General features: G+C 55.3%; 9 protein-coding genes across 11 annotated transcripts; all 9 read right to left on the bottom strand.

The window, feature by feature from the left end:
- Positions 1–302: 302 nt before the first annotated feature.
- Positions 303–2644, bottom strand: ABB37_00751 (putative mitochondrial hypothetical protein; the record flags this gene model as incomplete). Its single annotated transcript, XM_015797078.1, has 1 exon — positions 303–2644. Exon 1 carries the CDS (start codon positions 2526–2528, stop codon positions 303–305), a length of 2226 nt encoding a protein of 741 aa, XP_015665086.1. The 5' UTR covers positions 2529–2644.
- A 552-nt stretch (positions 2645–3196) lies between these two features.
- On the bottom strand, positions 3197–3474 carry ABB37_00750 (60s ribosomal protein L37; the record flags this gene model as incomplete). 2 transcript variants are annotated; one of them, XM_015797076.1, is made up of 1 exon in its annotated part: positions 3197–3474. In XM_015797076.1, exon 1 carries the CDS (start codon positions 3446–3448, stop codon positions 3197–3199), a length of 252 nt encoding a protein of 83 aa, XP_015665084.1. In that variant the 5' UTR covers positions 3449–3474. The 2 variants fall into 2 exon arrangements, with proteins under 2 accessions (XP_015665084.1, XP_015665085.1); XM_015797077.1 differs by having other exon boundaries at positions 3197–3460.
- A 381-nt stretch (positions 3475–3855) lies between these two features.
- ABB37_00749 (hypothetical protein) lies at positions 3856–5667 on the bottom strand (the record flags this gene model as incomplete). Its single annotated transcript, XM_015797075.1, has 1 exon — positions 3856–5667. Exon 1 carries the CDS (start codon positions 5632–5634, stop codon positions 3856–3858), a length of 1779 nt encoding a protein of 592 aa, XP_015665083.1. The 5' UTR covers positions 5635–5667.
- A 699-nt stretch (positions 5668–6366) lies between these two features.
- On the bottom strand, positions 6367–7015 carry ABB37_00748 (hypothetical protein; the record flags this gene model as incomplete). Its single annotated transcript, XM_015797074.1, has 1 exon — positions 6367–7015. The coding sequence occupies exon 1, from the start codon at positions 6880–6882 to the stop codon at positions 6367–6369; it is 516 nt and encodes a 171-aa protein (XP_015665082.1). The 5' UTR covers positions 6883–7015.
- A 1595-nt stretch (positions 7016–8610) lies between these two features.
- On the bottom strand, positions 8611–10046 carry ABB37_00747 (hypothetical protein; the record flags this gene model as incomplete). Its single annotated transcript, XM_015797073.1, has 1 exon — positions 8611–10046. The coding sequence occupies exon 1, from the start codon at positions 9115–9117 to the stop codon at positions 8611–8613; it is 507 nt and encodes a 168-aa protein (XP_015665081.1). The 5' UTR covers positions 9118–10046.
- A 544-nt stretch (positions 10047–10590) lies between these two features.
- Positions 10591–12411, bottom strand: ABB37_00746 (hypothetical protein; the record flags this gene model as incomplete). Its single annotated transcript, XM_015797072.1, has 1 exon — positions 10591–12411. The coding sequence occupies exon 1, from the start codon at positions 11872–11874 to the stop codon at positions 10591–10593; it is 1284 nt and encodes a 427-aa protein (XP_015665080.1). The 5' UTR covers positions 11875–12411.
- A 568-nt stretch (positions 12412–12979) lies between these two features.
- On the bottom strand, positions 12980–15763 carry ABB37_00745 (hypothetical protein; the record flags this gene model as incomplete). Of its 2 annotated transcripts, none has more annotated exons than XM_015797070.1 (1): positions 12980–15763. In XM_015797070.1, the coding sequence occupies exon 1, from the start codon at positions 15092–15094 to the stop codon at positions 12980–12982; it is 2115 nt and encodes a 704-aa protein (XP_015665078.1). In that variant the 5' UTR covers positions 15095–15763. The 2 variants fall into 2 exon arrangements, with proteins under 2 accessions (XP_015665078.1, XP_015665079.1); XM_015797071.1 differs by having other exon boundaries at positions 12980–15706.
- Positions 15764–17094: 1331 nt separating this feature from the next.
- Positions 17095–18985, bottom strand: ABB37_00744 (putative polyadenylate-binding protein 1; the record flags this gene model as incomplete). The annotated part of the gene is made up of 1 exon (XM_015797069.1): positions 17095–18985. The coding sequence occupies exon 1, from the start codon at positions 18805–18807 to the stop codon at positions 17095–17097; it is 1713 nt and encodes a 570-aa protein (XP_015665077.1). The 5' UTR covers positions 18808–18985.
- A 487-nt stretch (positions 18986–19472) lies between these two features.
- ABB37_00743 (hypothetical protein) lies at positions 19473–21550 on the bottom strand (the record flags this gene model as incomplete). The annotated part of the gene is made up of 1 exon (XM_015797068.1): positions 19473–21550. The coding sequence occupies exon 1, from the start codon at positions 21306–21308 to the stop codon at positions 19473–19475; it is 1836 nt and encodes a 611-aa protein (XP_015665076.1). The 5' UTR covers positions 21309–21550.
- Between the last annotated feature and the right edge of the window lie 160 nt (positions 21551–21710).

Here is a 21710-nt window from a genome sequence, read left to right as displayed (position 1 = left end):
AGGGAGCGAATGAGCCGACTCGTTGGCGTGTCACGCCACCATCGTGCATCAACGGCGAAGCAAAGAGGACAAAGAGCTTCGGCCGTTCAAAGTAAAAGGAGGAATTCCGCCGACAGACGACAACAACAGAAAAAAAAACAAGTGAAACGATGGGCAAATCTTTCAAAGATCAAATGCGAAATGGGCACAGAAATCGGTTTCCAATCTTCTTTTTTTTTGAGTATGTTCTCTCCGACCAAAAACACGCACAGGCGTGCGGACATATGTGATGAAGCCAACCATTCTCTGTTTCACGCATCGCGTCATCGCAGTTGGGCAAGGCAGCGTTGAAAGTCCGCCGGCAGCGGGGCCACCACGACAAGCGGGTGTGCGGTGACCGGGTGGATGAACGAGACACTGCGCGCGTGCAGCGCGACACGATCCATCATGGACTGACAACACGCCGCCCCCGCGTGCTCCACGTCTGCGAGAATGGGCAGCCCCCTGCTCGCGAGGTGTCGTCGAATCTGATGCTTCTTTCCCTGCTGGATGCGACACTCCAACCACGCAATGCGGTGCTTCGGGAAGAAGCGAAGCACACGGTACGCGGTGCGTATCTTCGGGTCCGCCACGTCGACCACCTCATCCTTCAACTTCACGTTGCGCAGCGACGGTTCCAGAACGAGACACATGGCGTGGTAGATCTTGCTCTGGTGCGAGAAGGCAGCACTGGTGCCCATCTGATGCCGCAACGAGTCCGCCGCCACGTCCGTCTTGGCGATAAGCAGGCACCCGCTCGTCTCGGCATCCAGGCGATGCACCTGGCCTTGACGAAATACGCGCTGCATCCCCGCCGCGTCTTGAAACTTCGTCGCCAACAGGACGGAAATGAGGTCGGTGGTCGGTTGGCCGACCTGCGTGGAGCTGAGGCCGTGACGGGACGTTGCCAGCCCCGCCGGCTTGTCCACCACCAGCACCTCCGCATCCTCGTACAGCACCGGCACCGATGGGAGCGGCACCCGACCGCTTTGCGCGGCAACAACACACTCGTGTGTACTGGGAAGCTGCACCTGCACTTTTACTTCATGCATGGGAGCCGTGTACGCTTGCACAGACGCCGCGGCATGGTGCGTGAGCAGCGTGCGCCAGTAGGAGCATTGCGGTGCAAGGTCCTGCAGGGCACGCAGCAGCGGTACATCGCTGGGCAGGCGTGGCAGCGTGAAAGACAGCGTTGACGGCCGCTCTGCGTCGCCCGCACTGTGACACTCCCCGCACTCCTCCAGAAAGGAAGAAAAAGAGTCGTCGAGGGCGGAGATGTCGTCGCGCGCAAGGGCCGCAGCGTACGTGTGCAGCAACCGGTTGTCCACCAAATTCCGTTTTGGATCTTTCAACGCTAGCTGATACGCCGTGCTGCGCCATATCTCATCTGCCCCCGCGTTGCCCCCATCAGCGGAAGAACTGTCGTTGTGCTTGAGGCGTGACTCCAGCGCGGCCCTCAGCCACGGCCGCTTCAGATCGTTCAACGTCCAAATGCTGAGGGCATCCATTGACACGAGCCGAGGCTGCAAACGGCGCTGCCGCACCTCACGGAGAAGCACCGCTGCCTTTTCTGCCGGCAGCATGGCGGACGTGAGAAACTGCTCTGCCCAGGATTGAACGGCGGTAGGCTCCGCGGGGAACACGACGCCGGGGTCCACGTTAAAGTGCGTTGCTTCCTTCAGCAGTCGCCCCGTTGCTGCGGCACCTGAGGGAGAGGTTGACGCTTGTTTTTCCGTGTCTCCGGGTGTGAGTGCGTGGCGCAGACGAAGGGCGAGATGGGTCGCGCAGGTCTCCGAGGCCAGCGTCAGCTCGTCCTTGTTCGCGAAAGACTCCAAAAAAGCGTGCACCGCCGCCGGGGAGTGAACTTGCACCAACGACGCCAGCGCAGCACTCGCGGCGGACGTGAGGTGGGGCAGGGCGGGATTGATGGCGAGTGCGATAGCCGCGGAGATGTCTGTCGACGCTAAGGATTCCACCATCCCTCGGTACTCGGCCACCGCGGCATCGTCCTGTGCGGGGAGCGGCGTGGCTAACAACTTCTCGAGTGTCGCTTCCACCGCCTGTGGTTCGGATGACACGTAACGACCGTGAAGCTTCGCAACGAAACGCCGCTGACGGCGCTGCACTTCACTGTCCGCCTCGACGCAGTCGTCCTTCACGTAAAGGACGGAGGGTGGAGCGTCGCTGCCGTTGGTGGTGGCGGTGGCAGGAGACTCTCGCTGAGAAGAGGAGGAGGATGCTGTTGCAGATGTCGCTGTGGTGTCCTCTGCGTTCAAGAGAAGATTTACTTCCCGCAACGCAGCCAATGCCTCTTCGCGGCTCATCTTCTCGGTCAGCTTGAGCAGAGCACCGAAGTGCAGCAGCGGCAGTTCGTGTGTGTGACCGTCAACGTCGAGAAGACGCACGCGTCGCACACACGCGGCAGGGCTCTGCGCCGAGGCTGCCTGAACCTCGATGCCGCGCAACGTGTGTCGACCCGCACGACGAACCAAACCTCGCACGTGATGCATTACGAAAAAAAAAAGAGAAATACAGAAGAAGACCGGCGAGATGTGCGCGGAACGCAAGGACGGCGAAAACGCCACGCGAATCGTCAAATGAACCCAAGACTTCGCGTGCTGCTTCTTCTCGTACACGGGTAAGTGTGTGCGGCCGTTGACCCAAGAGGACCGCAATGTGTAGGGGAGATGTTCGCGAATGGAGAAGTAAAAGATACAGAGGGGGAAAGAAGAACGATGTGAACATAAGGGTTTATATTTATGGCCACGTAGAACACAGGTTGTAAAGCAGAACAGCTGTAACACATATGTTGCCGGGGGAGTTCAGTGTTGGTGCCCAAAGCAAACCCGCAACGAAGGAGAGTCATTCAACGTTGCGGCGGTTGTCTGAGGAGAGAGCGTTTATCGCCAAAGTGAGAATACGCTTGTCGGCACCGCCAGCAGATTCTGTCGTGAGAGAAAGGCAGACAAGGGTCTTGCTCATTTCGAGAAGGGCAGCACTTCGCACATCTTTTTTCTTCAGCTTCGTATTGATTTTCTTTATGAAAAGTAGAAATGAAACGAACATTCTCTCATAGTGATAAACCTACAAAACGAGGCCTTGAACGGGCACTCAACAGATGGTCGCCTCCGCAGAGCGCGCCTATGCGGAGTGATTCACCGTGCGCCGAGGCAGCGCCTTACGCCTTCGGGGTCTTGAAGTGGTTCGCGATGCGGCGGTTGACCTCCTTCAGGTAGCGGCAGCGGCCGGTGCCAGTGCGACGGCGCTTGATGGCCTTCACGGACCAGTTGAAGCGACGGCGGCTGGCGCGCGGGTAGGCGCAGGCGGCGCAGCGCTCCCACTGGACGTGGTAGGAGTTGCGGCCACAGCGGCGGCACAGAATGTGCGTGCGCCCGTGGCGCTGACCCATCGAGGTGGTACCCTTCGTCATCGGAAATGAACTAGAAAGTAAGGCCTGTCGATGAAAGTTTGATGCGTGAGTGGATGTGCGTGTGGCGTGTGTGAAGGAAAGTGGTGGAAGCGGAAGAGGGATGAGGGCGACAGTATGAGAGGCTTGAAAATGATGGAGGAGAAAGAAGGCCTTCAAACGTTCCAGAAGAAAGGGGAAGAGGTCGGCCGTAATCCACTGAACTCGTGATTTGAAACACCGCATATGCCTGTCTGCAGCGCATTCTTCGTGTGTAATTGGATCTACAGTATCAAAAGACTCCTCGTTTTGCGTTGTTGTTGTTGTTGGTGTTTTTCAGTAATGTTGTTCTTTTAAATTGATTTGTTACACACGCGTTACTCGTCTGTTTACGCGTGTGTGGCAAGCGGCGCCTCGTCAGCGCCGTCGCGTCAAGGACGGGTGCAGATCCAGTCTGAACACGCATCGTCCCCGTCCTTCCCCAGTTCCACATCGGCGTTGGTCGACGTGGTTTGATTGGTGGCCTGATGCAGAACGTCTATCCCACTCAGATACGGCACGTGCCAGTGACGCGGCGCCCCTCCCGCACTGCACACCTGCTGCACCCAAACCGAGTATACACAGGGCAGATGGATGCGCAGCGTCGCCGTGCGGGAGACGCGGTTGTACATCGCCTTGTACGTGATGCGGTGCCGCTGACGCCAGCGCACAAAGAAGCGCGGTTGCAGCATGCAAAAGTGGTGGTCCCGCATTTGGTCGTTGGAGATGATGGACGAGTCTTGCCGGGTCAGCACCGCGTACAGCCAGCAGTAGTCATCGTTCAAAAAGCCGGGGCTCGGCAGCAGCGCCCCCATCGACCCCCACCGATCCGCGAAGGTCGCGTTTTCGGGTGTGGGATTCGTCAGGTGCCGACTGTGCAGCACGATGATGGCCCGCTTGCCATGCTTCTCGGCCGCGACGCGCATGTCCTCAATGAGCGAGAACTTTGGTTCCACGTCGACAGGGAACGGCACGTTGAAACGCTCTGCGGAGGGCACAGATGCGAGGTCTACCCCACGCGACCGCAGCAGTGCCTCCTTCGCCTCCGCGTACCAGCTATTCAAACCGTAGTAGCCGACATTAGCGCCATCAATGACCGTGTCGTAGTCCATCCCCGCCACCGCCACCTTGAAGGCGTCAAACTCCTTCCAGCGCTGCTGCTTCGTCTCCTCCGAGAGGTGCGTGTCCGGTTCGTAGCGGCTGGAGCCCTCAACGCGCGGCTTCACCAGCTTCTCCACTACGTCGTGCACGAGCACCGTTCGATCCTCCGGGGACAAGTCGAAGCTCTGCAGCTGCGCTCCACAGCGCGAGCAGACGCCCTCGGTGCTCACGCTGGCGACCGCACCCCCCATCAACTTCTGAATGAGCTTCGCGTTTGCTGCGCCAACGACAGGGTGCTGCTGCGCCATCTCCTCCAGCACACGACTCACGTACGGCACGACCTCCGTTGTTTGCAATGTGGTCTCGCCTCCGCTTGTGGGTTCAGTTTCCGCCACCGCCGCCGTAGCAGCAGCATCGATCGTGCACAACACATCGTGATAGTCCGTATCCCACAACTCAAGGCCCTTCGCACGAGCCATGTTGAAAAACTCGAAGCACAGCGGCACGTCGGTGGTGGCTCGGCAGTGAGCAAAGAGGGGCTGGAAGACGCGTCGTTTGAAGTCGTCGGGCGGCAGCGCGTCGATGACGCGGCGAATCAGCGTAACGTTGACTTCGTTTGTCTGCACAGCAAGACGCAGCGCCACCGCGGCCACTCGCTCGTCAAACGAAAGTTGAAACGCCTCTCGGAGGTCGGCCTTGTAGTCCAACAGCATTGTCACGATGTGTACGCCGGCGTTGATGAGGTCGGGCGAGGAACACCACGCGTAGAGCACCTTGGACACGGTCGTGTTGCGTGGCAGCTCATGGTGCTTGGCGGCCATTTCCGCTAGAAACGCCAAAACGACGTCGCGCTGAGAAGGATCCGTCCTTGCCGCCATCGCCAACGTATCGAAGGCGCGGTTTAAGAAGTCTCGCTGTGTGAGACGGCGTTTGGGTCGGCTTTGCGAATTGTTCTCGCGGATGAGTGCTTGCACCTCGGGAATCCCACTCGTACTCAGTGGCAAGTCTGCTGGCATCTCCGGCCTCTGCCGCTTCGCTGCAGGCCGCTCGTCATTGCCTGTGTCACTCATGAGGAGAGCGGCCGGGGAAACCGTGTAGTTTCTCGGAGACGGTAACGTGGACCGGGGGGGGGGAGGTAGAAAGAAAGAAACAAGGGAAAGACGCAGAAGGAGCAGAGAAGTTCATGGGACGCACTATCAAAAAAGGGAAAAATCAGCAGCCGAGTAGCAGTCAATTGAAGACGTTTTCTTGTCTTCCCGTTGCTCAGCTTCGATGACATCGCTTCGTCATTGCGATGTACGCTAAACATGCCACAAGTCTTTTCCTTCTCAGTGAAGAGCACAGTCGAAAGGTGCACAGTGGAATAATCCTTTTTCCAATTGTGCTGGCCACCGCGGAGGACCTGACCAGCAATGAAGGAGAACACAAAAATCGAGAGAATCTCTACAAACACATCTGTCATAGTAATAACAAGAGAACGTTACAAAGGAAAAAAGAAGAAAAAAACTAAGCCGCTGCGCTTACAAGACGAGAAATTCCAAAAAAAAAGAGAAAGACAGCGGCAACAGAAACAACGGATAAGAGACAACAACAAAAAAAGAAGAGCGTGCTGCACTTTTGTGAAAGCCGCTGAAACGAGATTTTCCGTTTGAAGAGGCATTCAGCACCCCACACACATACACAGAGCGAGAAGGAAAGAAAACGCTTTCTATTTACATGATTAAGTAATGTCTGACGAACTACTTTGATGATCGGTGACTCACGAAAAGTTCTAGTAATACAAACAGGCTCAAACGGCACGTTCACACTAGGGACACTCGCACGTACTCCGCCTTGAATACGTTGACGAGTTGCTGACTAAGACAGGCACGCTCGTAGATTAAATTGTCCGTCTCCTGACGCAGTTGAGTCACCTTCGCCTTGATAGCACGCAACGTGCGCTGCAGTTGGCGGGACGACACCCGCGCCTGCTTGGCCGCCGCGAGTTCAGCTTCCGTCGCGCTCTCCAGCTGCATCTGCTCTGCGAGCTGCGCATCGACATCATCGATGCGGGCAAGCACCGCTTTGTAGTCCCCCAAGCGTTGAAACACTTCAGCGGAGATGCGCGACGAAAACGTGGTCGGTGCGTCACTCGTGGAGTAGAACGTGTCCGCCAGGGAGAGATGCGCCACTTGCTCACCGTAGACGGCGGCGAGCTCGGCCGCTACCTTCTCCACCCATGCGCTGTAGTCGTCCACCTCGCCTAGTGCCTCGGCCTTTACGCCCATGACGACGTCATTTGTGGAGAAGTAGCGATGTGGGCGTTCAAATAGACTCATTGTGTGTAAGTATTAGTGATGTTCAGAGGAGAAGAAATTTTAACTGCAAAGGAGTACCGATGGATGTGGGGCAAGTAAGTATATTTCCTGTTCGACCTCCGCGTGAAAGCACAAGAGAGGATATCGCTGCTCTACAAGGCGAACAAGGAACATCAGAGTCAGAAGAGTGAAAGAGGAAGCAGCGAGGATGATTAACTCGTACGCACAGCTCGACCCTGTTCTATTCGAGCTAATTTTTAGCCCATGAACAAAGCGACGCAAAACAAAAAAAACGCACGGAGCACTACGTGTCTTTCTTCCTTGTTCTTCATCACAAAGAATCGAGTGATACAATAATTAATTCAAAACAGCCTGCGAACAAAGTAAGACATCTACTTCATCGGACACGCTTCCGAGTTTTTCAATGCGCTTAGCAGCTCGCTGGCGGAGTCGCAGAGAACTCGCTGAGCGTCGGTCGTTACTCTGACATTTTTCCGTTTTAATGAATATTAGTAGATGTAGAATTATATAATACCAAAAAAATATATACTGGCATGATGCTTAGTGACTCAGTAACGTGACGGGGAAGCCGTGGATCAGTGCCCTTCCTCTTTTTCGCTTGCTTCTCCTTTGTCCTTTCATCTCACTCGGTGGTACAACTGTACTGAAGCGTCACACTGCCGAAGACTGGCTCACCAGTGTTGTCTTCCAGAGACAAATAAAACGAAGCCATCAAGAGAACCATACAAGGAGGAACGGTTGATCCTGGCGCACTCGGGTACGACGCAAAGCCAGTGAGAAAAACTCAAAATAAATTTAAAAGATAAACTCAAGTCAGGGTAGTAAAGTGCGTGTTCACGTGTATATGACCAAACAAACCAACATTAAACACAGAAAACAAGAAGAGAAGGAAAATGAAACACAAGTGTGAGCCTTACGTTCACTTTACGCACGATGGCCGGAGCAGCGCCGTAAAAACCTCGAAACATAAAACCGATTTCCTTTCAATAATAACTTTGGTTGCGTGTGTTTTTCTGTTTGTGGTTTTGTTTTCACTCCCGCCTGTGAAGCACACGTGCGATCAGAGCACAACGCACGCGTAGAACGGTCTCTCAAGGCCCACAAACGGGGGAACACTAAATCAAGAGAACACCAGAAAAAAAGGTGCTCACAGTGATGAATCGTGTTGAAAAAAGAAGAAAAAGAAAATAAAGCGCGTAGTAGACGAGAGAGAGAGACAACGCGAGGAAAGGGTGGAAAAGAAAGCGCTTGGTATGGTGTAGAATACCGACGGTTTCTACCCACGCCTTGTGCCCCCGTGCCTTCGTAGAGAATCATGTGGAAATTCTGTAAAGGAAAAAGTATAAAAAAAAACAATTACAAGACAAAGAAAAAAGAAAGAAAGAAAAAAACAGCGCTTGACAAATGCAACTATAGATTAATATACTTAGTTTTATAAAAACTAAGAAAAACCGACGCGCTCCCTCGATACACGCACCCGCCAGGCAATCATACGTAAAACACGAGGGAGTCGTCGTGGCACACCAACAACAGAAAAAGGAGAAGAAACTTTGATGGCCTTCCTTCTTTTCGTTTCGATATTAAGTGTCGCTGAGCAGCTTAGTTTTTGCGGCGCACCTTGGTGACACATAAACCACCTTAACAACGTCAGCGGGACATGAGACCTCTGTGATCTGAGCGGCTTCTGTTGGAGCTTCCGTTTGCTTTGTTGGCCGTTTTGGTTGGTATCTACTCCAAGACGCCCGTGTTCAGAACACCCTGTTGCTCCAGTGATTCGCTGTCCTCCACCAGAGCATCTACGTTGTTAAACAAATAGCCGCCGTACATGTTCTCCAGGTCCACTAAACGGACAACCGGACCATCGCTGCCGAGATCCGCAAGCGTCAGGTCATACTCGTCGTTGAAAAAATCCTTCAGAGCCGCAGCGGACTCGATAGGCTCCCCCGTTCCGTGATCCGTCGCGTCTTGAAACGCGGTCCACTCCTTGCACGTCCAGTAGCCGCGTCTCTGCTTGTCGAAGTGATCGAAGATGAGCTTCACGAGAGCGAGGTCTTCGTTGGACAAGAGAATACGAAAGCCTTCCTTATCCGTTTGCGCGTACAAAGCCCGGCAGCGCCCGCAGTAACTCTGATTTGTATCGGCATCGAATTCGAGGTCATCAATACCTTGGCAGTGGCGGTTCGCACACACCTGCAGCACGACCACGTCTTCGTCGTCCGATGAATCACTACTCATTCCTTCAGTTATTGTTTTTTCTTCTATTATTCTGTAAACAACAACGCGTGCGTTCGAGAAAGAGCGAGTGGGAGAGAAGAGGAGGAGGAGGGGGCGGAGGAGGAAGAGGAAAACCACCACAGCGGAAAAGGAGATAAAAATACAAGAAGGGAAAAAATAGTCGGAAAGTAAATCTTCAAAAACAAAAAAGGTAGAAATTTGTTGACGGTGCTGCGAACCAGCGTTTATCTACCGAGACAGTGTAGGGAGAATGAAAGTGGTAAGCAATGCGTTGCTGGTCATAGGAGAATAAACAAGAGCAGCAACACTAAAGAAACAAACGAAAAAGAGGGGCGTTGAAAGTGATTTGGCCACGCCAACGTGAAAGTAAAACGCGTTACAGAACCGTGGGTTTACGCTGGCAAAATGAGCGAGGTTTGCGGTGCGTGTAGGTGAAGACAACAAAATGAGCAAATAATAATAATAATAATAATAACAATAAGAGAAGCAAGAGAGACGCCAACGCACTGTTGGAGTGTTAACGCGCGCGCGCAAATGAAAAACGGACAACGGACTCCGTGTGCGTCACTCAAAGCTGTGCTAAGTGAAAGGCAGCAGAAGTACACCACAAATCCAAACGACTTTTTTTTTCTGTGTAAATAGGTAAAGAATTGGCTCCAGTGCAAAACACGAACTCTGTTAGATGACTTCCACTACACAGCAAAACCCAGCAAGACAACACGTCTCTAAAGAAAAACAAAAAGGCCTGTTCTACCGTTCCGTTACCTGTCAGTGTTAGAACGGTGAAAGGAATGGAGCGCAAGGCGGCTAGTATACACGTGATACAGAGCACTCAGCCTAAAGAGAAAGGGAGAAAGAATCCAGAGAAACTGACACGGCTTAAAGCGTTGGCTTTTGGTGTGAAAGAGGCAATTGTGTTGCAAAAATCTGGTGTGGATAGAAAACAAAGAATACAGGAAGGTCGGAGACGCATCGAGAGAGGAGTGCAGCGACGAGGGAAGAAAAGAGAGAAGAAGAAGAAGAAGAGAGTCGACAATAGGAAAACAGCTCAGTGTCGAACGAAACAACAGAAAAAGCAAAACTGCCTTTACATCAATGAAAATGCGTGGCACGGCGAGACAGAACTTTTCGCTGTTGTCATCGTACATGTACGTGGCTCCGAAAGCGAACACGAGAGGAGACAACTTTGCTGTTGGTTTGCGTCATTGAGGGATCGGCACCGCAGATAGTTAACTTTTGCTGGTCATACTCTCGTTTTGGTCGGTTTTGTTTCCCGCCTGAACACGTATGCGGACCGACAAGATGTGGGAGGGCCGCGCTCCCTCTTTCCCCATCAAAAACAAAACAAAGCAAGAAAACTGTGCCGCGCAGTCCTGCAACCCTGCGATGGACGATTCGCTGCTCAGCTGAAAGTGTAAAAATCGCACGAGCTGCCTTCAGCGAACCGCACAGATAGACCCACAAGCGCAGCGGTTAATCCTTCGGCTTGTCCTTCACGTACAACAGCGAGCAACGCGAGCACACGCTGTAAACGCGCTGCACCTCCTCAAAGTTGGGACGGTGGGTCGTAATCGGCACTCTGCTCACGCGCCGGTCCTTCAGTTGGATAGGCGAGACACCTTTGCTCCCGCCCAACGCAGCCGTCGCCGGTAGCAACGAGAAGTCCGTCAGCACGGCCCTGTTCTGCGGCCCTGGAGCGGCGTAAAGGATGAAGGAGGCGGCGTGAAAGTAGGGGATCCACTCCAGTACAATATCTCGCACATCGACTCGCCACTTTACCTCCTGCGCGGCGCGTATCTGGGAGCCGACACTGTTGTAGCTGCCCACGTCCTTCGCGTTCGACGACTGCTTGCCGCCCTGCTTCTTGCGCACCACGTACCGCTGAAAAGCCTTGTGTATGACACACGTGCCTCCCACAAAGACACCGCCGGCAAAATAGCCGCCGTGGCACAGCAGCACCACCCAAACGTCATTGGTGAACGTATGCAGGCGCTGCTGTAGCTTCTCCGTCACCTCACGCGGTAGCGCAGACGTGTCGAGGTCTTGCTCCGCCTCTGCCAGCTGGGCCTGCTCGTACTCAGCGACGAGCTGCTCCGACAGCGTGAGGTCGTCTCCCGACTCCTCACTGCCGTCGTTTGCGTCCCCTGCTGCATCGTCGCCGTGTGCCTCTACTGTTGAGGCAGGTCTGGGGTCTGGTGCTGCCGTCACGGGCGTCGCCTTCGGCACAGTTCCTTTCCCAGTAGACACGCCGGCTGCCAGCTGCGCCTGCACCATCTTCTGACACTCGGCCCAGCTCAGCGACGGCTCGCCGTAGGTCAGGGCGATCGCCACGCAGCGGTACAGCTCAACAGCACAATAGCACACCGTGCCGTCCCAGTCCATACTCTCTGTGAAGAACAGTCGAGCCAAGGGGGAGTTGCTGACGGGCTCGCACTTGCCTTGCCCGCTTGTCGCTAACACCGCAGGGAGATCGGAGCTGAGAAGGTCCTCCTGGCGATCCAGCAGCGTCCACTGCGGTTGAGCCGTCCCCGCAGCTTTCTCTGGACTGCCGTCAACGCTATCGTACTGGCTTGCGGACGCCGGAGGGGGAGAGCTGACCAGCGTGCGTTCTTCCTTCGACAGGTCACCTTTCTCTCCACCTTTGCCCTTCTTGACCTTCGACTTGGCACTGCTTTTCTTAGATGAACGCTTGTGAGCACCCGCCGCCGCTTTCGCATGCTCCAGCTCGGCTGCGTTCGCCTCCTCCGCCTCCTTCATCTCAAAATCGAGCGAGAAGGCGTCGTCCACGGCGGGAGTGCTCGCGACACCCGCGGCGTGCTGCGCCCCGCCTGCTTCTCCGCCTCGCTGCACCGCGCCTTTAGCTTGTCCGCGTAGTCGCCGCTCATGTCCGCTAGAGCGGCCCGTGCAGACGCGATGCGTTCACAGTTCAGCCGATAAAGGTTGTCGACTTCATAGGTATTACGAGGGGTGAGGGTGAGAGACTTCAGCACGGCCGTGATTTCAGCCTCCACCTCGCTCAGCAGCATGACGGTACTCCCGTGCAGAGAGGGAGGGGAGGGGGGGGGGGAGGGAATCCTCGTTTCGCTCCACGAGCACGATGATACACATACAACTACAATATATATGTGTGTGTCAGTGTGTATGTGTGTGTGCGCAGAAACGAAGCGCAGTTGACTTCGCAAAATAAAGACAAAAAATATTGATGCGTGATGATAGGCAGAGCAGCGCTTTCAGAAAAGGGAAACACAAAGCACTATTTCTCGTTGGCATGCAACACAAGAACGCTGCCAAGCTGCAAGAAAACAGAAGAAAGAAAGAGAACGGTAAAGAAACGGTTGCATTCATTGAAGGAGTCTCAGGAAAGAAAAAGTAAAGTCGCACCTCTGCAACCGGCTTAAAGGAAAACAACAACACGTTGTGGACAGCAACGTTGCCAGGAGACGTCATCGGCTCGAAGCCGAGCTCTGGCAAGCCTGCAAACGTGTTGTTTGAACATGAGAGGACGTTACGCAACGGAGCCGTGAACGCAGTTGAATTAACGCGTTCGTTGAGTCGGCAAAAGAAAAAGGTTTCCGCTTGTTGGGGTACTTCTACAGCATCTTCTCATCAGCTTAAGAAACAGCGTTTGCGTATTATTACCATCTGTCCTCTACGGACTCCCCCTCCATGCGTATTCACAAGAGATTCTCTAAATTAATAGTACAAGAACAGGACAGCGTGCGTCATTCGCAGGCGGCTAACAAAAAAAAAAAGGAGTTTGAGAAAAGGAAAAAAAAGCGGCACTACAGATACAACCACGACCGCCAGCAACAGAGGAAACAAAAGCAGAAGGGAAGGGAAGCATACGGAGGAGTATTTGCCCCTACATCGCCTTCGACTCATTCGCCGAACCGGTCCGTGTGGACGCGGCGTGTGTCACGGGGAAGTCATCCGCAGAGGCCTCGGACCCCTTAGAGAGCCAGCTGATCGTGGGCTGCGCGTAGCTGGGGAGCGCGCTGGGGCGCTGCGACCGAACCGAGAGACGATGCGGCGAAACGCTGGCGGCTGCCGCCTCGTGCGTGTTGACGCGCGCCAGCTGCGACGAGGGCGTGAAGGAGCGGTTGAGCTGCGAAGATGGGGGAGAGGTCGTCGCAGCAGGCGGATTGCCCAGCAGGACAGTAGGGGCAGGAGGCGGCGCAGCAACTCGCGAACTAGACCGACGACGAAGGTGTGGCTCTACGCGAGTACGAGGCGATGTAGACGGCGGCGTCGTCACGGCTGCCGTGGGTTTAGAGAGTGCTGCACTGAGGTTCGAAAAGCCGCTGACGTTGCCCGCCCGCAAGAAGTCCGCCAGCTCCTGCAACCGCGAAGGATCCTCATGCAGCGAGCTGTGCGGGCCGCCACCTTCCGCGTGCCTCGCTGAAGGAATTGGCGGTGGAGACGTTTTGCGTGGCTGGGTTGACACCAGCGCCGCCGCGTGAACAGAGGAAGACGCGGAGGAGACAGGTATAGGGTCCGCCTCAAGCTGCGCCTCCGCTGGGAGCTCTGCCGGAGCAGCGACGACAGCAACAGGGCGATGCGACACCTCCGCAATTTTTTGACGCGAAGAAGTCCGCACGCCCCGTTGAGCAGGAAAGGGATCAACAGTGCTGGGGCGGTACTCGCATAGCTGCGATGTCGAAGTGGAGGTCAGTCCCAGCACCTTCGACTGCCCATCGAGGTTTCGTCGGCGCAGACGCTGCGCAACCATAACAGCGGGATCCGCCACCTTGCACAACACCATGAAGCGTGCCTTATCCAGTGCCGCCATCCCCGTCCCGTGTGTCGCGCCTCTCAACTCAGAAAGTTTTAGCATACCGCCAACCTTGGCACAGTTGGGGAAGTTGCGTTCCTCGTGGGTGACCGACATCGGAGAGACGTAATTAAGCGAGTCCACGGGGCTGCCTTCTTTCGACGACACCGGCACCGGCGCTGCCACCTCAACGGTGACGGTCGGCAACGTCGCCAGCTGAGGTGCCTTCTCCACAGCATCCGCCCTCCGTTCCTGTAGAGATAGCGGAGGGGGTGGGGCTAAGGCACGTGTCGCAGCGGCGATAGCAGTAGTGGCAGCGCCGGCGGCACCACTCAACTCAGGTGTTTCGCCCAACACGCGTTGCACATGGGCGAGTGCGTCACGAGAGCGCTGCAGCACCTCGTCCATCATCCCGCCCACCGCCTCCGACTCCGGCTCCGGCGTCGACGCTGGTGTTCCATTGGTCGGCGTGTCCTTGGCAGTGTTGCCGACAGGAAGGGACATTGGCGAAATCGACACGGACGGCGCCGTCGGATCGACCAGGGGATCCGGCGGGGGGACGACTCTGGGCATCGCTGTCGCCGTCGCCGGGAGCCGCGGAGGCGACGCCCGCACGCCGTTTTTGGTGAAGTTGTCGGTCGGTTTTGCCCTCCCCTCCTCCTCAGTTTCTGGTGCGGCGGGGAGGACTGAAGAGCCGGTAGGGGCGGTGACCGCATCGTGCCCTTCCGCCGCGGACGACGCAAAGGTGGACGAGGACGACGCGGAGGAGTTCGACGGGCCGGATGTTTTGACCCAGCTGCGGAGCAGACCCTCCCCGCCGTCCCTCGCGCCGTCTTTCGTGCCTACACGGGAGTGTCCAGCCGGCAGCAAGGGTGGGAGCGAGTTGAGCGAGCTGTTGCCTCTCGGCGTGAGAGGGCGCGAGGGAAAGTTGTCGATCAAAACACCCCGGTGCAGGCGGAGGGAGGCGAAGACGTCCGACACGTCCGCCCTTACGACGTTGCTCGTGCCGTTGGTGGGGGGTAGGCTCGACGCCACGGGAGGTGCGTTTTTGGGCCTGAAGACGGTGTGTGTCATGTGCGCCGCGTTGGGGAATCGGCGGAATCCGTCTGCGGCGCTGACCTCCTCGACTGCTCCCTCCTCCGGGAAGGCGGACATCAGCTCCATGGAGCTGCCATAGTGCTGGGTGATGTACGGATTGGACGTCATAAACGGTAAAGGGAGAAACACGGTGGATGGGCCAAACGAGCTCTATGAATCCTTTTTTGAAATATGAGAAAAGGAAACGAAGACCCGATCCGTTTCTGTCGCTTCCTCTGAAAAGCGCCAAAACAAGGGAGAAGAAAGGAATATGAAAAGAGACGAAAAAGAACAACAGCGCTATGACGATGAAGCCTATGAGAGCCAGAGAAGAGCAAAGAGAGATGTGACTCAAAAAATAATAAAAGACATTTGACGCTGCTGCCGCAGTGATTGAGCTTCCTACTGGAGAAAGAAAGAGTACTTTTACAAATATCGACGCTTCTGTTCTCTCTCTCTCTCAAAAGGAAAAAAAAGAGCTACGTGTTTTCTCTATCCGTGTCTCTATCGGCGGGTATGCAGAAGTGTCCACGATGAAGCCTCGCTATTTATTATTGTTTTATATACGTGGTAGCGACAGATATCGTCCGTTGATGTGGATGTCTACGTGTTTCTTACAAGCATGGAACTGCGGTCATATGCTCATCTAAGGGTACCTGCGACGCGAGGCTAAACAACAACAAAAAAAGACAAAGAAGAAGGGGAAAAAACAAACGCCGCTTATTTCTATGTCCTGAAGCTGTCGAAGGCAGACGTTTCAAAAGTTGAAAACTCAGGAAAGCGCATTCGTTTTCCGCTGTTCCAAACACGCAGAGAGAGAGTGTGTGGTTGAAATAACACACGCAGAGAGAGAAAGAGAGAGAACTAAGTGAAGGGCGAAAAGGTCAGAGCTCACATTTAAGGTGATTCTTTTTCACCTTTTGTAAGTGACGCAAAGAGTTTCTCAAACACAAGAGGGGTCGATGCAGTTATTGCGGGTTATCAGTTCGAGATGAGTGCGTCTGTGGCCCGCACACTCGTAAAGGGACTCGCGAGCTGTGGTAGCGCAACTCATCGCCTGTGTTACCTCGCACCATGACTCAAACGGAGTGCGGTCATCCTGCCTGACGGATGACTTCAGCGCAATAGCACCGAACTCTAGCCCACGAGAATGTGGAGAGCGGCAACGCATCGTTGGCTCATTTGCATTGTCGCTTCTTGTGGTGGTTTGGCTTCAAAATGAAAAGTTCAAGAAAGGAAATCGAAATACAGTTAAGATGCTAAACAACGTAAAATATGCTGTTATATTTCTTTTTTAGGGCGGGCCCAACGGCGCCTTAACTTTTAGTTCGATTCTTGTTTTTCGTCCGTCTCACGCTCTCGTTCTTCTCAACGACATGCATCGTGACCGGCAAGAAAGAGCTGTCGTTGTCGTGATAATGGCTTACTGCCTTTATTGGCAACAACAAAAGTCAACGCGCACACGCAAAACATTAAAAAAAGACCGAGGAACGAAGCTGTGCGTTGATCTCTCACTCGGTGTCGCTCCACCGAACTGCGCTGTTGCACTCCATCACCACCACCACAACACCCTGCTTGCTTGTGCCCGAGCAGCCGATCAGAAGAAGGGGAAAATATACCAGCATCTCAACTATTTCTGCTATCGCATGCACAGGTGGCTCGATCTTCTTCGTCTTCTTTTTTTTTCCCGCGCATCTGCTTTCAAAAGAGCACCTCACCATGAATTTACTCGAGAAAGTTTGGTGCAATAAAGTGCTTTTCCTTTTTTTGAAAACCGACAACATGCTTTGGCACTCAGAAGCAACAACGTAGGTGGAAAACCAATTACAGTTCTTTAAATCGGAAAACAGAAACGAAGGGAAAATAGATCCATACACACCGTGTCTTGAACCTCTCACCATATTGCATTATAAAATACGACAAAGATAGATATTAGGATAAGATAGAGCATTAAATCGACGAAGACAGGAGTTAAAGAAAAAAAAGAAAAAACAAAAATGCCAGGACGCGGCGAGCTCGTACAGCGTGACGAGAAAACAGAAACGGCGCATTTCATCTCTACGTGATTGTGTATAAGCAGGCAGCACTGCAGTGCCTTGGAAAGAAGCCCTTTCAGGCTTCTTTTCCCATTAGGCAGTCTGGTGGGCTTGGAGCACGCACAGCGCCTCGGTCACACGGTCCTCCAGACGCTTCTGGTCATTGAGCAGCTCATACGCGTCCTTAAACTTCATCTCGAGGAACATACCCGTAATCTTTGGCGCCAGCTCCGGGGCGATGTCGTACACTTTGAGGAAGAGGCGGTCACCCAAGGCGGCGCGCTGCTCCTGCGGCGACATGCTCTCGAGCTCCTGCGGCGTGATCGGCGGCAGCGGCGGTGTCTCCGGCGCCTGACCGGGCGAGTGCTTCGGCGTGGCCGAGACAAAACCAGACTTGGCGGGTGTGGCAAAGCCGATCTGCTGCTGCTGGGGCGCCACCTGCGGCTGTTGCTGCTGCTGCTGCTGCGGAGACGGCATCGGCATCGGGTGGCCCTGCGCACGACCGCCGTGCTGCTGACGACCACCCCGGCCGCGCATTGGCCTGCCCTGCTGACCGCCCACAAACGGCATCTGCTGGTGCATCTGGCGCATCATCATCTGCAGCCGCTGCTGGAACTGCATGCGCAGCATGGTGTAGCGCTGGTCACGGCGCTGAGCGATGTTCACGATGAGAGGCTTGCCGTTCAGCATGCGGCCGTTCATTTCACGCAGAGCAGCGTTCGCCTCGTCGGCGTCGGTGAAGCTGACAAAGCCGAAGCCGCGGCTCGCGCCGTTCTCGCTCACCATGACACGGCAACTCTTCACGTTGCCGTACTCCTTGAAGAGCTCCAACAAGTCTGCATCGGTGAACTCGGGGTCAAAGTTGCGAACGTACAGGTTGTTACCGAGGGACTGGTGCTGCATGTACTTCTGGCGCAGCGCGATCAGCCGCTCGCTGCGGGGCTGCGCCCGCTGCACGTACAACTTCTCGCCCGGGGCGGTGATGCCGTCGATGTGGTGGTCGTGCATCGCCTCGATCGCCTTCACGGCGTCGTCATGCTTCTCGAAGTTGCAGAACGCAAAGACGCGGCCGCTCTTGTCCTTGCAGGCCGCCGCCGAGGTGATGCCGCCGAACTTGGCGAAGAACTTCTCAATGACGTCTTTGTTCACGGAGGGCAACACCTGCTTGATGTACACGTTCGTGAAGTTCGCCACCAGCGCCGCCAGACGCGCGTTGCGCCGGATGAAGTTGGCGACGTACAACGCTTTCTTCTCCTCGTTGGCGTGATCGGTCGAGCCGTTCATCTTCACGATGGCGTCCGTAGCGGACGTCTCCTCCTTGAAGTGGACGAAGCCGTAGCCGCGGCTTTTGCCCTCCTCGTCCTCCATCACTTTGCAGGAAAGGATCGCGCCGAACTTGGTGAAGAGGTCGTGTAGGCTCTTGCTGTCCACCTCCGTCTCGAGATTCTTCACGAAGATGTTGCCGTTGCCGCTGTAGCGCAGAGCAGGGTCGCGCTGCTGCCACATGAGGCGCATGCACTTGTCGCCCACGCGCTTGAAGTTCATCGCCTCGATGGCCTTCTCGGCGTCGTTGTGGTTGTCGAAGTTGACGTAGCCGTATCCGAGGGAGCGCTGGGTGATGATGTCGCGGCACACACGGACGTTCAGAATCGTGCCGAAGGTCTTGAAAAGCTCCACCAACTGCGGTTCGTTGATCGTCGCATCGAGGTCGCCGACGTAGATTGAGGCGATCTGGATCGGCTTGTTCGGCTGCTGCGGTGGCGGTGCCGGAGGAGCCGCACCGTTGTCCTGGACTGTAGCAGACATGATTAGGAAATGTGAGTAACGATTTTTTTCTTTGGTTTTAAAAAAATATTGTTTTTCTTTTGTTTTTGTTGTTTTAGGGCACCGCTGAGGTGTGGTTTAGCTAATTTTTTTTTAAGAAAAAGAAAGGGTGTGAAATGAGAAATGAAAATGACGCGAACAACGTTGGGGTTGTCGTGCTGCAGCGGTGAACGCAGCCACGTTGGGGGAGGGGAGGGGGAGGGAGGCCGGGGAGGGGCGCGAGGTGAGAAAGAGAAAGTGAAAGAGAGAGAGCGCGAAACGTAAAAATCCGTCAGAACATAAAAAGAAAAGGAAGGTTGGGCTGTATTTGAAGAGCACCGCAGACGCAGACGCCTTCGCAAAGTCGCCCCCATTGCAGTCTCAGCAGTATCAAACGTGCAACAGAGGACAAGCACATTCAATACTTCCTGGTCTTGTACCATGTACTATCGTTAATATTGTAGCGGTAGGTGATCATGAAGCATAGGATACAAGATCCGGAAAGGAGAAAAAGAGAAAAAAAAACTCTAGTATCCTGAGAAAAAATAATAACCACACACTGTACATCATTGCATGGTGAATATAAACCGTATCCTCTACAAAAACTAACATCTTGAAGTGATCTTGTTGTTGTTAAGCCGAACATCACTACAACCAAATACCTCCGCTTACACAGATGCCGCGGAGCTCGGCAGAAGTTCGTAGGCATACTTCGCAAACGATGCCTCCGCTTTGGACGGCAACGCATCCAGGATGTCGTATGCCCGACGCGCCGCACGCGCCTTGGACAGTGTCGGGAGGTGCGGCGAGTAGCGGGTCTGCGCAAACCTTAGAAAGTGCTCCCGAGTGAACACAAGAGCACGGCGGTTGCCGACGAACTTTTCTGGATGCCACACCCGCGTGATCGTCTCCGCACGGAACTCCCCCATGGCCACCAGCGTCAGCGCTGCGGCGCCGCACGTGACCTCAAACGCGTTCAGCAAACTTGTGAGCCGCTCCTTTTCCTCACGCAACGCCCGCCGCGCCGCCTCCGTCGTCCACGCACTACGGTGGTTCACCGCAGCTAACTGCACCGGCACTTCCCCTGCCGTGTGCGGTCGCTGCTTCGACGGACGCGTAAACACCTCGTCAAGCAACCTTTGGGAAACTATATCGGTGGCGGGTTTGGAGGAGAGGAATGAGGAGGTGACGGGTCGGGAGTTCGGCGGCGTAACGACCGGCACGAGCGCTGCGCCGCTGTCGATGCTTCGTCGACGCAACACCGCCGCTTGACACTGCTCCCGCCATTCGAGGGCATCCTCCAGCTCCGTATGTAAAACGTACCGTTGGTGTTCGAAGTTGTGCTGCAGACGTTCAAGGTTGGCGCGTCGCAGTCGGGCCGCCCGCAGCAGCGGAATTTGAGAGGAGGGACGCAGCTCGATCGATGGCGTGGTGGCATCCCTCAGCATGCAGTAGCTGCGGACGGGTTCGGCTGATAGGCGCTCCCCTAGTACGGCTTCGGTTGACAACTTCTTTTGATGCTCAGTGGAGGCAACGGAGGGGGTGGCCGTCTCTGCAACAACATCCGGAGGGGATGCGACAGTAGCGGCTGCAGCGTTGGACGGCCTAAACTTGCACTTGCGCAGCCGCATCACGCAGGAGTTGTGGACGGGTGTCGCAGCCTGCGCGGGCACCGTGCGGTATGCCGGCATCTTGCCGACGGTGGCTCGTGATCGGATCTCTCCCGCACTCCCAGCCCTCTGCGCGGTTGCTGCAGCAGCTGCCTCTGCCGCCTCCTCTTTCGCTTCCGCTAACACCCACCTCCTCGTGAGATCCTCAAGGTGCGCCGACATGGTCGATCCTGCGGAGTCGCGGTAACTTCGATCGCTCGGCGCGTGCGGTGTAGGAAAGGAGTTGGCGGTGTAGGAGTTTTCGTAGGAGGGGTGGAGACCCTTCCGTCCAGCAGACGTGCGCCGCTGCCTCTGCTCCTGCTGCTCCTGCAGCTGTTGCTGTTGCGCGTCACAGTCATTGAGAACACTCATGAGACGACCAACGGCGTCCTGCGAGGTCAACGAGCCTTCCGTCACCCGCACGGAGTTGCCGGCAGACCGCACGGTGCCGTGGGCGGGGCTGATAGAGATGCGGGGACGCTGCCGCGGACGTGCAAAACGGCGGTTCGACTCTGCCGACCTGCGCCCCACGGTGGAGATCATCACATCGCACGGTATCACGTCGAAGCCGACCGTTGTGGCGGCATCCGCCGTGGCCGGTCGCGGCCGCTGTCGCAGCGTTGCAGCGGCGGTTCCGTACGGCACTGCCCCACCCGCATCACCGTCCGCCGCGGCGTGCGTTGCCGTTAGCTGATGCCGTGCGTTGGAGTAGAACCAAACCGCAGTGTCCGCCGGAGGGTCTGTTTCGTCCGTTGCATTGACAACGGCAATCTGCGCACTGCCGGTGCAGCTTCTCCACGTCCCGTCTTCGCCTTGAGACCAAGCAGAGGCGGCGGAGGAGGCGAAGCTCGTCATCCACGCGGTGTGTGTTTTGACGACGCAGAAAAGGAAGAAGAAAATGGTAAGCGTGCAATACGTATATATGCGCGTATGTCTGGTTGTAGGTGTGCAAGTGTGTGCGTTCTTATTGGATGTGAGGCGAGAAGGAAAGGACTTCTACGCCAGAGCCGTACACGATGCAGCCGGCGGCAGTTCTTTTACCGAGGAAGCGCTCTTCCCCTTTGTTTCGAAATGGAGAGGTATCTGAGGGTCGCGCTGAGGATGTGCGTGACGCATCGGTACAGGCAGAAGAAATAAGATAGATTGAGATGACACACGCACACACAAGATAAGTGGAGCCCAAACAGCTAGACAATTCGACTCTGTTGCGGTATTTCTCGTCACGTGAGCCGAAACGTAAAACAAAAAGGATACATT

Source organism: Leptomonas pyrrhocoris (assembly GCF_001293395.1).
Source record: "Leptomonas pyrrhocoris isolate H10 chromosome Unknown, whole genome shotgun sequence".
In the NCBI taxonomy this organism is placed as follows: Eukaryota; Euglenozoa; class Kinetoplastea; order Trypanosomatida; family Trypanosomatidae; genus Leptomonas; species Leptomonas pyrrhocoris.
The sequence above is the reverse complement of the archived record's forward strand: the minus strand, read 5'-3'. Positions and strand labels throughout refer to the sequence as shown.